The sequence below is a fragment of the Chenopodium quinoa genome, unplaced genomic scaffold (genome assembly GCF_001683475.1).
Source record: "Chenopodium quinoa cultivar QQ74 unplaced genomic scaffold, ASM168347v1, whole genome shotgun sequence".
Taxonomy (NCBI): Eukaryota; Viridiplantae; Streptophyta; class Magnoliopsida; order Caryophyllales; family Amaranthaceae; genus Chenopodium; species Chenopodium quinoa.
Window position 1 is genome coordinate 1674256 of NW_018745533.1, and position 16906 is coordinate 1691161.

At 31.9% G+C, this 16906-nt stretch overlaps 2 protein-coding genes across 2 annotated transcripts; both read left to right on the top strand.

The window, feature by feature from the left end:
• The first annotated feature begins 5817 nt into the window (after positions 1-5817).
• On the top strand, positions 5818-7250 carry LOC110715889 (anthranilate N-benzoyltransferase protein 1-like). The gene is made up of 2 exons (XM_021894510.1): positions 5818-6256; positions 7186-7250. The coding sequence occupies exons 1-2, from the start codon at positions 5818-5820 to the stop codon at positions 7248-7250; spliced, it is 504 nt and encodes a 167-aa protein (XP_021750202.1).
• Positions 7251-14295: 7045 nt separating this feature from the next.
• Positions 14296-16287, top strand: LOC110715890 (zinc finger MYM-type protein 1-like). The gene has a single exon (XM_021894511.1). The coding sequence runs from the start codon at positions 14296-14298 to the stop codon at positions 16285-16287; it is 1992 nt and encodes a 663-aa protein (XP_021750203.1).
• Positions 16288-16906: the final 619 nt, after the last annotated feature.

The window sequence follows — 16906 nt, forward strand, 5'->3', positions numbered from 1 at the left end:
AATTTAAAAATGATGCATCTAATAAAAAATGGAGGAAGTACAATGAACTAATGAACTTGTAAATTCAAACCTTTCAATGGCTTTGAAAGAAAAAATAAAAAAATAATTTCGTGACTCTTATCATCACTTCATCATTATACTCCTGTTTTAAAATACTTGCTACATTTCTCCTGGGCACGTATGCTGGTACCAATCCTTGATCAATAATATTTTTAATTTTGCAATAAACATATATATTATAACAATTGAAAATTAATAATATATTCATTGAGACGATATGATTCCAACAAATACCCACAAGGCTATATTTGTTTTTTTATGTATAAATCACAAACATTAGTCAAAGTAGTATAAATGAAAAATGCAAAAAATAGAAATAAAACAAGTATTTAAATATGGGGGAGTAATTCATTTTTTTTTTTTGGAAACAAATATTTTGATAATGACAGTTATCCAATTGAGGAGCTTCTGACAAGATTAATAATTTGGAAGATACAATATATTGGTTGGTAAGGTTTTTTTTGTCTATAGTGAGCTAATGACAACGCATATGGTAAAGTCGATTTCGTTACACCACATATAGAGAGATACAGAGGTAGTTGTATAGTAGCTTAAAATTTGTGAATTCGTCACTTTACAAATTTTAATTTTATACGCCCTAACTAGTTATTAGAGCTCCAATTAATTTGAACTGTCCCAGCAACACATCATTTATTTAAGCAGTCTTAGCTTGTGATATTATATTATTATGCCGTGTGTGTAAGTAGAAAACATAACCAATACTTTGACTCCGTTTATTATGATAGAAAATGATAGAGTATAAAACATATCACTGGCCCTCAATTATCAGTTTAGCTTTTGATTGAAATGGTCCACTAACATGGTATCGGAACCAACATGACACAAAGGTCAGAGGTTAAGAACTCATCCACCCCCACTTTCATGTGGAATATTTAAAGAAAAAGGTTAATGGGATGGAGTAAAAGGATAGAGAAGAGAAAATAGAAAAGCGAGGGTAACATACTTTTCTTAAAAAAAGAAAATACTTTGTTCGTATTTGGGGAAAAACTGAAAACTGAAGCTGATTGTGTTAGCTGATTTTAACTAGCTGATTGTATTGTTTGTATTTGGGGAAAAACTGAAAACTGAAGCTGATTGTGTTAGCTGATTTTAACTAGCTGATTGTATTAATTGATTTGACTAACTTATATTTTATTAGCTTATTCTATAAAAGTGTTTGGTAAATAGCTGATTGTTTAAAGCTGATGGATGATTATGTGAAATGACCAATAAGATAATTGTGGGGTAGATAGTTCATATAGGATTTTAAATTAAATGGGGGTATAAGTGTCATTTCACCATAAAGGATAAATCTAATTGAAAAAGCTCTTAAAAGAACCTTTTTGAAAAAGAACTTATTTAGTGGAATAAACTCTTAAAATAAGCTTCCCACCAAATACCTTGAATTAGCTTATTTAATAGTCAATAAGCTAATTTGAAACTAAGCATTTTTCAAGAACATATTTTCCACCAAAACAAGCAGATCTTCGGTTCTTTTTTATGCTTCATTTTCACTTTTTACTTAGTACTTTTTCATCCTTTTATAGATAACTACTCCTAGCTAGAATAGTTAGAAATTATAAATAGAGGAAAGAAAACCAAACTTGTATTCAATTTAATGAAAAAAGTACTACAACTATTCACTTAATCTTCTTTGACCATCTTTTGTGATTTATCAATTAGGAAAGATATAGTCATGTGAAATCTCGTTAGATTCGTCTTGAAAGCTAATTTTCAAAGATTAATTTTTTATAATTTTTACAAAAGTATAATTAAAGATATTAATAGTCAAAGTAATGCATTGGCAAGCGTGAAACCGCTTACGGTGCAATAAAAAAGAGCAGAGGAAGTATATAAAATGCAAAACTGTATATAAAATGAAAAACTAAGCTAAAAGTAGGAAACAAGATCCCATATTTACTACTTGTTTTAATTTGCCCCAACTTCTTTCTCTCTCTAGAAACCTCTCTCTCCCTCTCCCATAAACCGCCGCTCCCCTTCTTTTTCTCCGGCTATGAGGCTCGCCGGCGGGCCTGTGGCTCACCGCCCATGGCACAGCGTCGGCGAGCCTCCGATCTACCCCTTTTAGTTTGTTTCTTTCCTTTTCCGTTATGGTTTTTCGTTTTTTCAGCCTTTCATCTTGCGCCGCACCGCTTCGTCCGCCGTCGCTGTTCATCTTCGACCGTGCGGCCGGCCAGCCGCTGTTTTTTTGTACCGCCGCGCCTACGCCCCATCTCCTTGGCCGTTGTCGCGACGCTGAGTACGAGAACGGGGAGGGGGAGTTTTCTAAGTCCCTCGTGTAGGGCCGTTCTGAGTCCCTCGTGTAGGGCCGTCGTTGCCGCGACTCAGGGGCGTGTGGGGTTCGGGCTTCTCGGGCGGGTCTCGGCGGTCCGTGCGTTTCTTTGTGGCGGTTTGTGGGCTGGGTCGGTGAACCCCGGAGCGTTGGTGGTGGGGCTCGATTTGGCGGCGGGGTGGGATGTTAGGGTTTCGTTCTTTGTTTTAGGTTTTAGTTTTCGTTCTGTTTTTTCTTTTAGAAGTATTGGTGTTCTTTTTAGTTGTTTTATTTTTTCTGTTTGTGTGGTGTGTTGGGGTGATATGGGGCTTGCAGATCGGTGTACCGATCTTCTGGTGCAGGATTTAAGCCGGGTTTTTTGGCTATGGGGCTTCGGTTTGATCTTCTGTTGGTTTGGGCTAAAGGGTTTTGCTTCCATGTCGATATCCGTGTTTGAATTGGAGTTTGTCTTGTCTATGGTGAAGTGTACGACACCATTTTTTATTTCAGGTCGAGGAGTACGGGATTCTGAGCCAATGAAGGTTCTCGTCAGAAATTACAACATATTGCCAGACCCCCTTGCAAGAGGCTGCATAGGACAGCGTTATATGAGCCAAGGGTACTTAAGAAAGTCATTTTGCGCGTGCAATTGTAGTTTCTTTTATTTCGAACTTGTAATTGGTTCGGTTGTCTTTGTATTGTTCGATTACGATCTCTTATGTAAGTGTCGTATGACTTATTATTAATGAATTTAATCTCCCCCCTTCAAAAAAAAGGAAACAAGATCCCATGATCTGATAATCATTTGCCTAGCTAATTACTATTAACCCATTAAACCCACTATCATTATATACTAGCACAAACTAATCACTTAGGAAGTTAGGAGAGCATATTGGTTTACATTAGAAGTACATTTTTAATTTTTACATTAGAAGTAAATTAATCACTGACAATTCTTTTGTTGATAAAGTAATTCTGAATATAGAATTGGAAAATGTGCAAATTACAGCCATATATTTTAATTTAGTATTTTGTAAATTCCAACCATTTTTTTTTAAAAAAAATTGCAAATTGTAGCCCAAAAGTTCTTAGAAATTGTAAATTACAGCTCGATTCATCTTTTTTTTGTTAGTTTACGTGTCAAAAAATATTTGATTAAGGTTTTAGGGGCCATTGTAGGTCTTAAGGATCTGAATTGAGCTCGCAATTAGTAAAAAAAATAATATAAGTGCCTCATTTTTACTGCAAAAAAATAGTTGCCTACAAATCAATACATTTTTGTTACACAAAATGAGGCACTTATTACTTTTTTTTTTTTTTGCTAATTTTGAACTCAATTCGGACCCTTAACAACTAAAATGACCCCTAAAACCTTAAACGAATATTTTTCGATACGTAAACCGATGAAAAAATTGAATCGGGATGTAATTTACAATTTATAAGAACTTTTTGGCTGCAATTTGTATAAGACAAACTTTAATTAAATGGCTGTAATAGGCAAATTTTCATATAAAATTTAATTAATTTCCAACAAGCTATATGAGCCAGACGGATCGGATTATGTATGCTTATATACATAAGCTCTATTAAAATTTTGTTAATTTTCTAATAATATATAATGGAGATCGGAGAATATGTGGTCGATCGATTGGCTCGTTGTACTTGTTATGGCTGATGATGTTCCACTGATCCTAAGCTCATTTGTCAACCAAACATCTCTTGTTTTAAATTTTTAAGATACTTCGTATTAGACTTCCACCAACAAATATTATTGTAAATTTGTAATCAAACATGCAATACCTCCGTTTTTAGGAGAAAGCTAAGGGAAAATAGTAATAATTCTAAAAAAAAGTATTCTTAATTGGATCTTGCTAACGAACATCTCCGGGGCGTTGGATAAGCATTTAAAATATTACCTAAAATGATATTAATTTGGCAAAACATGACAAAATTTCGCGTCGATCGGTGTAATTAATGTTCATTTTAATGTAATCTTTCTATTTTTACCTACTTATCCAACGCCCCGGGGCGATCGTTAGCTTTTTCCTCCTTAATTAATGTGCATCACATGTACACCTTTCTTTTCAAATCACATAATTGTTTTCATAGATATGAGAGCCTAATATAATACTCCTGAGTCCTCCTAGGCGCATAGTGACTATTTGTTTGGCTTGTAAATAGGAAGGCAATTTGGGATCCGATGGTAAATTTTTTTTTCTCTCTTAATAATGGTACAGTGGTACAAATTTGTGTACTACTATGCATGTATAATGTACCATTAAAGCATAAGTTGTTTGAATAGTTTTTTTTTCTCTCTTAATAATGCTACAGTGGTACAAATTTGTGTACTACTATGCATGTATAATGTACCATTAAAGCATAAGTTGTTTGAATAGTTTTTTTTGTGTACTATTATGCATGTAATAGTAAATTTTGCCATGCATCATATTTTCAACCCTCATGTTCCCATTATTTACAACAATGACATCCTATATGCATTGCTTGTAAATAGGCCCTTAGGAGTTTTCCAATGCTCCTTATTTCCCTTATTGATAGTCTTTTATGGACAATTTTCACGGAAATTAATAAACATAAATAGTAACTAGTATAGTACATTGAAAAGGTTAATTTACATTGGGTATGCAAAAAAGTAGAGAGTGAAAGTAATAAAAGTATATGAAAAAATAAAATTTACATGGAAAAACTAACTTACACAAATATTGTTGAAAATTGGAGGGGATTTTGGTAAAAATTAATATTAATGGTACTTGAAAAAAAGCAAATAGGACGATCATTTTGAGACTTAAAATTGGCCATAAGAGACTATTAATAAGGGACGGAGGGAGTATAAGTCAAATCTTGTCATTAAAAATGCGTTAATGATGGTGAAAAAAAAGGCATTAATGATGGCTCAAAAAAGAAAAAAAAAAGAAAGATTGATGACAATGTTACTAGTTATGGAAAAATTAGGGTTTACACAAATAATTTATTAAGTGTCTTTTCATCACAAGGGTCAGGCCACAAAAATAAAACGACAACTCAATCTATGTGCTTTCTTTCAAGCAACTGCATGTATATATTAATGAGAGCTCGTAAAGAGCAAAATCTTTTAAAGACGAATGGAATATTATAAAAGGCAATGCAAATAGCCAACCTTTTAAACACCTAAACTTCTTGCTTAATACCACATCATACACTATAACACCCATCAACCAGAAAACTTGAAATACAACAGAAGAAAAATGAGCGTGAAAGTGAATGAACGCACCATGGTGTGTCCCGAAAGCGAGACGCCTAGTCAAAGTATTAGGCTCTCACGCCTAGATATGGTGGTACGTATGCCTTATTCACACACTTCTGTTTTATACGTTTACCCTGCACAAAACATTAAAAACAATTTCGCCTCATTTCTTGATCCGGATTTTTTAAAATGGGGTCTTAGTCAAATTTTAGTTCAATTCTACCCGTTGGCGGGTAGGTTAAAGATGAATGGTGTCGATGAGATTGTAATCGATTGCAATGCGAAGGGGGCCTTGTTCATCTACGCCGAAACAACCCATAAGCTTACTGACCTTGAGGAAGGTAAGCCTAACTACGGTGAGCTACGAAAGATGGTGATTCCTACGTGTGATTACTCCAAGGGGTTGTCCTCATTCCCTTTGTTTATGGTGCAATTCACTCGCTTCGAGTGTGGGGGTGTAGCCATGGGTGTTGCTTCACATCACCATGTTGCTGATGGTATTGCACATACCTATATTATCAACTATTTTCTTAGGTTTATACAGGGACGTGACATCCCGGTAGCACCCGTTTTCGATAGGTCGGCTGTCCGTCAGCTTGCACCGCGTAACCCGCCACAGGTCAAGTTCCGACACTTGGAGTATGAGCCAAGTTTACCACCCTTGCCACCAAACAGTTCGACAGGTTTGTTAACCATAAATATTTTTATTATTAATTATGTGTTAAATTAAATTGTACTTACATATATATATATATATATATATATATAGAGGAAGGCTCATGTAAGAACCCTCCTCTATATAAGAACTCAATCTTATATAAGAACCAATCTCAACCATTTATTAGTTTTGATCCAACCATCTAAAACCATCCTTTAGTAATGGCATTTCTGTAATTCTTTTTTTATGTTCTAAATTTTTTTGCCTACTCTTATGTTCTAAATCTAGTCTACCTATTTTCTAATTTTTTTTTCTATGTTCCAAATTTAGTCTACTTATATACTAAAGTTTTTTTTTTTTTTTCTTCCTATGTTCTAAATTTTTCCAACCTATGTTCTAAAGTTTTTTTTCTTCTTCTTATGTTCTAAATATTCTTTTACCTATGTTCTAAATTCTTTTGCCTATGATCTAAATTCAGTCTACTTATGTTCTAAAGTTTTTTTTTCCTAAGTTCTAAATTTTTACTACCTATGTTCTAAAGTTTCTTTTTTTTTCTTTTTTTTTGTTTACGTTCTAAATATTCTTTTACCTATATTCTAAATATTCTTTTATCTATGTTCAAAATTTTTTTTTCTATGTTCTAAATTTAGTCTACTTATGTTCTAAAGTTTTTTTTTCCTGTGTTCTAAATTTTTTCAACCTATGTTCTAATTTTTTCCTATATTCTAAATTTTTTCTACCTATGTTCTAACGGTTTTTATTTCCTATGTTTAAAATATTCTTTTCCTATGTTCAAAATTCTTTTGCCTATGTTCTAAATTCAGTCTACTTATGTTCTAAAGTTTTTTTTTTTTTTTATTTTTTATTATTTTTTTTTTTTTTATGTTCTAAACTTTTACTACCTATTTTCTAAAGTTTTTCTTATATAGTTATTTATAAATATTGCCTATGTAGGATTCGAACCTATATCAACTATGCATTTGCATAGTGCTCTACCACTTGAGCTAATAGGTTTTTAATATAAATCAACACCCTCCCATAGAAGCCGAGGAAAACAATCACATGCAATGTAGAAACTCAAATGCGACAATTTTGCATAAAGAAGATCTATGGACACCCCATTGAACTTAAATCTCATCACCGGGACAAAAGCATCAGGCACAGGGTGCAACTTTGTAACCTCAGGCATCTCAGAAAGCATCTAATGGAGTTCTTCGAAGAAATCTTCCTATATCCAGTAAAATATAACAAGTTAAGGGGCACTAAAGTAGCAAAAAATAATGGAAAAAGTATAGAAGCAGACAAAAGTTATATCTTACCTCTCGCGTAGCATGTCTAGGGGCAACACATAGGATATTTATATCAACTCCAGGACTACGCACCTATTTACAACAACCAAAAAAAAACAAGAAGAAGAATTTAAAGCATAAGAAAACAAATATCTAGAACATAGGAAAAAATTTAGAACATAAGCTGAAAAAATAATTTAAAACATAGGAAAAAATTTAGAACATAAGCTGAAAAAATAATATAGAATATAGGAAAAAAAAATTACTACATAGGAAAAATTTAGAACATAAACAAACAAACATATGAAAAATAATTTAGAACATAGGAAAAAATTTAGAACATAAATTGAAAAAATAATTTCGAACATAGAAAAAAAATTTAAAACATAAGCTGAAAAAATAATTTAAAATATAGGAAAAAATTTAGAACATAAGAAAAACTTTAGAATTTAGGAAAAAAATTTAGATTATAGGAAAATTTAGAACATAAGCAAACCAACTTTTAAAACATAAGAAAAAATTTAGAACGTAAGCTGAAAAAAAAATTTAGAACATAGAAAAAAATTTAAAACATAAGCTGAAAAAAAAATTTAGAACATAAGGAAAAAAAAATGTATAATATAGGAAAAAAAATTTAGAACATATGAAAAATTTAGAACCTAAACAAACAAACATTTAGAATATATGAAAAATAATTTAGAATATAGGAAAAAATTTAGAACATAAGCTAAAAAATAAATTAGAACATAGGAAAAAATTTAGAACATAAGCTGAAAAAAAAATTTAAAACATAAGAAAAAATTTAGAACATATGCTGAAAAAAATTATTTAGAACATAGAAAAAAAAAATTTAGAACATAAACAAACAAACATTTAAAACATATGAAAAATAATTTAGAACATAGGAAAAAATTTAGAACATAAACTGAAAAAAATAATTTAGAATATAGGAAAAAAATTTAAAACATAAGTTGAAAAAATAATTTAGAACATAGGAAAAAATTTAAAACATAAGCCGAAAAAATAATATAGAATATAGGAAAAAAAATTTAAAACATAGGCTAAATTTAGAACATATGAAAAATAATTTAGAACATAGGAAAAAATTAAGAACATAATCTGAAAAAATAATTTAGAATATAGGAAAAAATTTAAAACATAAGTTGAAAAAATAATTTAGAACATATGAAAAAATTTAGAATGTAAGCTGAAAAAATAATTTAGAATATATGAAATAATTAGAACATAAGCAGAAAAAAAATTAGAACATAGGAAAACTTTAGAATATAAGCCGAAAAAAGTTTAGAACATAAAGAGGGGTTCTTATATAAGATTGGGTTCTTATATAAGGAGAGGTTCTTACCGAATCCCTCCCCTATATATATATATATATATATATATATATATATATATTGGTACAAAAAATGTACTTGTATATATTAGCTATAGAGTTGTCAAAAACCGACCCGAACTGGTAACTCCGAACTGTTTCAAAAAGGAACTGAACCGTTAACAACCCGTTATGTTATAACCGTAAACTGACCCGACCCGATTTTTTAAAACCTGAAACTGAACCGATCCAAATATTTGAAAACTGTTAAGAAACCGAACCCATTTTCCAGCGAACCGATGCAACCCGAAACCGAGAACAACCCGAACCGAGTACTGCCGAACCCAATAGTAACCCGACCTAGTGTAAACCGAAACTGTTAAAATCCGACAAAAACCCGATTAACCTGAACCGTTTATAACCCGTAATCGGTTATGACCGAACCGTTTACAACTCGTAACCAGTTATGACCGAACCGTTTACAACCTGTAACCGGTTATGACCGTGATTATAGGGTTTGAATGAAAAAAATTGAAGCATAGTTGAAGTTTGCCGATTTTGATTAGGTTTCATTATTGGTGATTTTGGGAAGGTTTTCTTTTTTTTTTTTTTTTTTTTTTTTTTTGGACAGGTATTTTGGGAAGATGAATAAGGCCATTGGATTAAAGATGGGTTTAATTAGCGGTTATGAGGGTGTTTTGACGAGGGGAATGGATTCTAATCCGTGATTTTTTCGAGTGGCCAATGAGAAATATAACTCAATAGTTAATACTATTAAAGAGATTATAACTAACTAACTATTACTAGCTTACTGTTATTTGTAACTTACTAACTTGCTAGTTAAAACAAAATATAAATTCAAGTCTACAACTAATAAAATTAAAGTATAAATTATAATTTTTACTATAAGTATATAACGTGTTTAAAACTGACCAATTGCAAGTTTACAACTCAATTCGTTCTAATTCATTACTCGATCAATGTACTTTGTTTAAAGTCTTTAAACCTTTATTCAATTTTGACATGTTTAATACATTTTAATATTTTATTACCCGATAAGTCCATTATCTATATGACCCGACTTGATTATGACTTGAGTCAATTGACTCGTTTCAACTCATTATTCGATTAACCCAACTTATTTATAACTCATATTAATTAACCGAGCATATTTATGACTGGAACCAAATTTCAACTTGTTCTAATAATTTTCGTTACCTATTTAACCTAACTTGTTTAACTCATAACTCGATTTTAAGTTGATCTGATTTGAATTCGTGTATGAGTTGTAACCTAAGTCATTTGATTTGAATTCATGTATGAGTCATAACTTGTTATACGTACAATATGACCTAATAAACCTAGTTCTTTATAACCTGCTCAATTATATCCTAATTCACTTGATTTGTTTAACTCACTATTCAATCAACCCAGATTGTTTTGTGACCCTTATTAATTAATTGTGACTTTGTGAGTTAGGATTTTACCCAATTCTTCATAACCTTTTCAATTATATCCTAACTCACTTGATTTGTTTAACTCACTATTCAATCAACCCAACTTGTTTTATAACCCTTATTAATTAATTGTGACTTTGTGAGGTAGGATTTAATCCAATTTGTTTTGAACCAAAACTCGTTTTTAAATCGACCGAGTTCAACTAGAACCGATTATGACCCTAACCGATTATAATCTGACCCGAATAGGACCCGATCTGTTTTGACCCGAAAACCGTTCTAAATTGGAAAACCCCGTTTTCAAACTGACCAAGTTAAACCTGATCCGATTATGACCTGAATGAACTGATTACAACCCGACCCGATTAGGACCCGATATGTTTTGACCCGAAACCCGCTTAAAACCGAAAAAATCCGTTTTCAAACTGTTGAGTTCTACCCGAACCGATTACAAACCGATCTGATTAGAACCGAACCCGAATAGAAACCGTAGTTAAAAAAACCCAAACCGAACTTACCCGATTTTATTTAAAATCAAACTGAATCGACCCTTACTTATTTAAACCCGTTATAAACCGACCCATTACAAACCGAAAACTTATAAACCGAACCGTTAACCCGATTGACACCTCTAATTAGCTATAATTTGTTTTGTATTTTGTGGTACATGAAAATCTGTCGTTTGAATATGATTCTAAATGTCTCACATGACACTGTAATTGACATTGACAAGATGACATAAATTTGGCTATTAATATTTGCAATTATAGCATGTGTTATTCATTCTTTTTTTTATTATTATTAAATACATCACTTAATTGGATTTTTTTCACTATTAAAAGTAGAGATGAATAGTGCAAAGATTAAATGGTTGCATTTCTTCTTATCTTACTTTATTAAAAGTTTAACCAAACACTTATGAATAGTGTTATGTTAACTATATCCTTGAAAGTGCTATTTACATAAATATTCTTATTTAAGCATGCATGCAAATCTGAAAATTTCACCATACACCCAGGTGTACCATGAGTATGGTACACTCAGTTATAATACAAGGTTATTAAAAATCGCGGAAAGAACATTGCATACAAATTAAAGTACATGAGTCAAAAAAAAAAAACAAAACGATTCCCTCCTTAATTTAAGGTATTGATTTGTTATTTATATTCTTTGATTCATAAAATTGATTTATTATTTATATTTTATATATTAATAGAATACTTTTGATGAATAGAAGTTCATTTATTTTGTTAAGAGAGAGAAAGCATAGTAAATTTTGTATTTCTAAGTGATTCAATGTTATAATAGAGTTGATTTTATCGTTCCAATATAATCTCTTAATGATGTAATTGATTAATTCATTGTCGAGAGAAAAGGTATTTTTTTTAAAAAAAAATCATTGTTTTCGTGCTATTTTCTGAGGTTGAAGATGATGTTCTTCGTATTATGATAAATGTTCTGTTATCATTTCTTGATACATATTCTTTTTTATTGGAATGTAATATGTTCATTAAATCTGATCAATGTTCTTTGTATATGAACTATATGTTCTTTACATTATAAACATTGTGCTTTAATTTATGTAGATTAAAAATGTTCTTTGTTGGGTTTCATTAATACAAATAATGTTCTTTAACTTAGATAGTATGTTCTTCTTAATATGCATTTTCTTTAAACCTCGTATTATTTCGGGTATTATGTCTTTTTTTTTTTATCATTGCGCCCTCTTGTTTTATCCCTTATGTTTTTTTGGTAATCGTGAAAATATAATTAATTTTTGTATATATTTTTTTTAAAAAAATTGAAATAAAGTATATTGAAAATGAAATTTTAAATTTTGAATTTTTGAAATTTGAAAATGAAATCTTGAATTATTTTAGGTAGAAAATAATTTTAGATAAAGAAATTCTAGAAACTCAATATTTTGAAATGATTTAACATTAAATGCATGGTAAAATCAATTAGTAACTATCTATTACATTTTTTTAAAATTAGTTTCTCATAACTTACCATGTTCTTTATATTTCAATGATGTGTTCTTTTATAATTTAATGATGTTCTTTACATTTATAAGCTATGTTCTTTCTGCTTTAATCCGAGTGTACCATGCACATGGTACACCCGGGTGTACGAACCAACCGTTGGACAAATCACGTGCGTGGTATTTATTTTTTCCTTTTGTTTTTACCAGCGTAGCTCTATACTTTTTTTTTGGCCTTTTTTTCTCTACCTTTTTAAAAGTTTAAGATAACTCTTATAAAGAGTGTTTGGACAATCATACCTTTTAAAGTTGTGATATAAACCCAAATTGAAGTAGATTCCCGAACAAGGCTAGCTATTTGCGCGCATCGCGCGCTTTAGCCATCCTAGTAAGAGTTAAGGATGAAGCATGTCACAAACTCACAATGTATACTTTTATAATATATATCAAATTTCTATAGTCTTATTAATAGATTATTAGATACATTTATGATCAAAGTTATGTGTCGCCATACTTATTTGGTCAAATCATAAAACTTTGCACAAATAGAGGGAGTAGTATTATATCAGTAAAGTCATCAATTAAATTAAACTACCTAATTAATCATGTCGCGATTAAAGTGTAACATTTAAAAAAAAAACAAAAAGGAGAATGGTATTGTCACCATAAATGAGGCAAGGGTTTTGTTTAATTTATCTCAAGAAATATTTGAATCACTGTAAAAACAATGTATTAATAAATTTATAAACAAAGAACTTAATAGTCATCGATATGTGTTATGCAACTGTTTAATTGAAACAAAGTTGGTACTTATAGTCTTATGTTAACTACGAATACTTAGTTAAACATTGGTATATTGCTGTGACATAACAAGTAAAATTAACTAATTACTCTGAACCAGGTGATATGGTAACTACTATCGAGGGTCACTTCAGTCTCACAAAATCTCTAATCGAAGCCTTAAAACTCGAAGCGACAATGCCGGTAGCAAAAGCAAATGGCTACATGCTAAGTACGTTCGAGGCAGGGGCGGATCTAGGGGGGGTTCAAGGGGGTTCATTGAACCCACAGATTTTTTGGAAAAAAAAAATAAGTTTTAATTTTTTTAAAAAAAAAAAAAAAAAAAGGTTTAAAAGAAATTTTGGTGAGAATAATTATCACACGGGTAAGTTTGACGCATTGGTAATTCTATGGAGAATAGAGCAACGCGCTCCTTTAGTACCTTAGGTCTTGGGTTCGACTCCTACTGCCCCCTTTTTTTGTACTTTTTTTTTAAAAAAAAAACTCCTTACATTCAGATTTCAATAAGTCATATTTCAAAAATCAAACATCAGACATTTTTCCCCAAATTCCCAAACACCAAAACCCTAACTTTAAAAAACTCCTTACATAAAGATCTGCCCCTGCCGCCGCGGCACGCCGGCACCGCACACTGAGACACCGACGGCCGACCAGGCGACCGGCGAGGCGGCGACCACCTCACGGAGATACGGACGACTGGACTGTGGACGACTGGACGAGGGACGACTCACGGACGAGTTCAGATTTCGAGTTCTTCTCTTCTACAATTGTGACTTTGTGAGTCCTCTTAATCTCTTATTCCTCATTTCCTCTACTCCTATTAAATCTTAATCTTGGTTTGCTTCATTGCTTGTTTTATTTTTTAAATTGGTTTATGGTTTTGATATATTGTTGAATTCTTGAATTCTTGAGAAATTGAATTGTAGAAAGTTAGAAGTTAGAAACTTAAAATTATAAATTTTTACTTGTTCTGTTAATTGAAATTTGATAATTAGAAGAAGTTTATATTGTCAAATTTGTGTTTATTGGGGACTTGTGATTTTTTTTTTTTTGAAAGGGAAGTGCTCTGCGAGCACAATTAGAATTAATCAGCTGAATCAACAGCAGCCAAGGCAGCAAGGCCTTGTTTATTGGGGACTTGTGATTTTAATTGATAATTAATTGTGTATTTTATGTATTATTGTAGATTTTAGAGCTTTTGTTACCATGAGTTTAGAGTCTTTTTGGAAACGTGCCGGGAAGTCACAAAAGTCCTCTACTTGTTCTTCACCTAGTTCAAGGAATCCTCCAATAGAAGAAGATGTTGTAACTCCTATTGATGATGTGGATATTGAGTCTCCTAATGATGATGCGGATGTCGTGTCTCCTAATAATGATGCGGTTCCAGTGGCTGCTTCAATTCCAATCCCTGAAAACACAACTCAAAGTAATCCAAATGCTAGTGTTGAGTCTGATGATACTCGCATTTATGATGTTCATCTTCTTCCACATGATCCTGGAAAAAGAATTCCAATTTTGGAATATCCTGCTACTGACAGGGATGCTGTGAGAAGAGGTTATATTACAATGAAACGTTGTGATCCACGCACTCATAATTTCCCTCGAAGAAAAATAGGAGGTATGCGTCGATTTAATGTTGCTTGGTTTGATAAATATGATTGGCTTGAATATAGTGTGGAGAAAGATGCGGCTTTTTGTTTTGTGTGCTACTTGTTCAAAGATAAAGTTGATTCTATGGCTGCTAATGATTGCTTTATTAAAGGGGGGTTTAGAGGATGGAATAAGATTGGTAGATTTAATATTCATGTGGGAGGTCTTGGTAGTTTGCATAATCAAGCTTATGAAAAATACAATTTTTTCATTAACCCAAAAACATCAGTTGCCGAATCTTTTTCCACTTACACCACAGAAGCTAAACTTCAATACAAATCTCGATTGACTTATTCATTAAAATGTATTAAGTTTCTTCTAAGTCAAGGCTTAGCTTGTCGTGGGCATGATGAAAGTGAAGACTCTTGGAATAGGGGTAATTTTCTTGCACTCTTAACATGGCTTTCAGAGAATAATAGTGATGTTGCAAAGGTTGTTCTAAGTAATGCCCCGGGAAATAATCAAATGACTTCTCCTTTAATTCAAAAGGACCTCATTAATTGTTGTGCCAAAGAAACCACTAGACTTCTCATTGATGATATTGGGGATGACTACTTTGGAATACTAGCAGATGAATCTAGTGATGTATCTCAAAAGGAACAATTGGCCCTTTGTTTGCGTTATGTGAATAATAAAGGGAAGATAACTGAGAGGTTTCTTGGAATTGTACATGTTAAGGATACCACTGCTTTGTCACTAAAGAGTGCAATTGAGTCTTTGCTTATGGAGTATTCATTGATTTTGTCTAGAGTTCGTGGACAAGGTTACGATGGTGCTAGTAATATGAGGGGTGAGATAAACGGTTTGAAGACTTTGATCATGAATGAAACAAAACAAGCTTATTATATTCATTGTTTTGCTCACAAACTTCAATTAACCCTTGTTGCTGTTGCTAAGGATAATGATGATTGTATTTGGTTGTTTGACCAACTTGCTATTTTATTGAATATTATTGGTGTTTCTTGTAAGAGAAGGGAAATGATAAGAGAAATACAATCTCAACATGTTCTAGAAGCATTAGATTTAGGGGAAATTGAAAGTGGGCAAGGTTTAAACCAAGAACTTGGTTTAGGTAGGCCTGGTGATACTAGGTGGGGGTCACACTACAAAACTGTTTCAAATGTTACCTCATTATATGCTACTATTGTCAAAGTTCTCGAGAAGGTTGGATCAAATAAGCTTTATAAGGATGATCGTGTAAAGGCTATCACTGTTATGTCTACATTTGAATCCTTTGAGTTTGTTTTCATGATACATTTGATGTCTGAAATATTTGGGCAAACTGATAAATTGTGTCAATCTTTGCAAAGAGGAGACCAAGATATTGTTAATTCCATGTCATTTGTTACGGTGACTAAGGAACAATTGCAACAAATGAGGGACCATGGGTGGGAAGAATTTTTGCATCTTGTGCTTTCTTTTTGTGCTAAACATAATGTGGAAGCTCCTAATATGGATGATATGTATGTTCCTCGTGGAAGATCAAAACGCTTCTTTGCCAAAGTGAAAAATCTTCATCGTTTTAGAAATGTATTTAAGTGTCATTGATTTACAACTCCAAGAGCTCAATAATAGATTTGATGAGAAAAAATATGGAGTTGCTTATTTGTATGTCATGCTTAAACCCGGTAAATTCATTTGCGGCATTTGATAAGCAAAAGTTGATGAGACTTTCCGAGTTATATCCCGAAGAGCTTCCAACTAATGACATGACAATGACTGCTCTTCGTCATGAACTTGGTTTCTATATTAATGACATGCGTACAGATGCAAGGTTTGGAGACTTGAAGGTTATTAATGAGCTTTCTATGATGCTTGGTTAAACAAATAAGCATACTTCTTACAAATTAGTTTACTTGTTGATAAGACTAGCATTGATCCTTCCGGTGGCGACTGCAAGCGTGGAACGAGTGTTTTCATCAATGACTTATGTAAAAAATAAGTTGAGGAATAGTATGGGTGATCAACTATTGAATGATAGTTTAGTTACTTATCTTGAGAGAGACTTATTTGCAAGAGTTAGTGATGATGATGTATTAGCACGCTTTCAAAGTATGAAAACTCGAAGAATGCTTTTGTAGTTTTTTTTTTTTTTTTTTTTTTTTTTTTTTTTTTTTTTAGTGTGTAATCCATCCATTTGTAATAAAAATTTGAATTTATGTATTGA

Coding starts and splice junctions, on each gene's coding strand:
- LOC110715889 (XM_021894510.1), top strand. CDS start 5,818: ATGAATGGTGTCGATGAGATTGTAATCGATTGCAATGCGAAGGGGGCC. Junction 6,257..7,185: donor GCCACCAAACAGTTCGACAG/GTTTGTTAACCA, acceptor TTGCCTATGTAG/GATTCGAACCTATATCAACT.
- LOC110715890 (XM_021894511.1), top strand. CDS start 14,296: ATGAGTTTAGAGTCTTTTTGGAAACGTGCCGGGAAGTCACAAAAGTCC.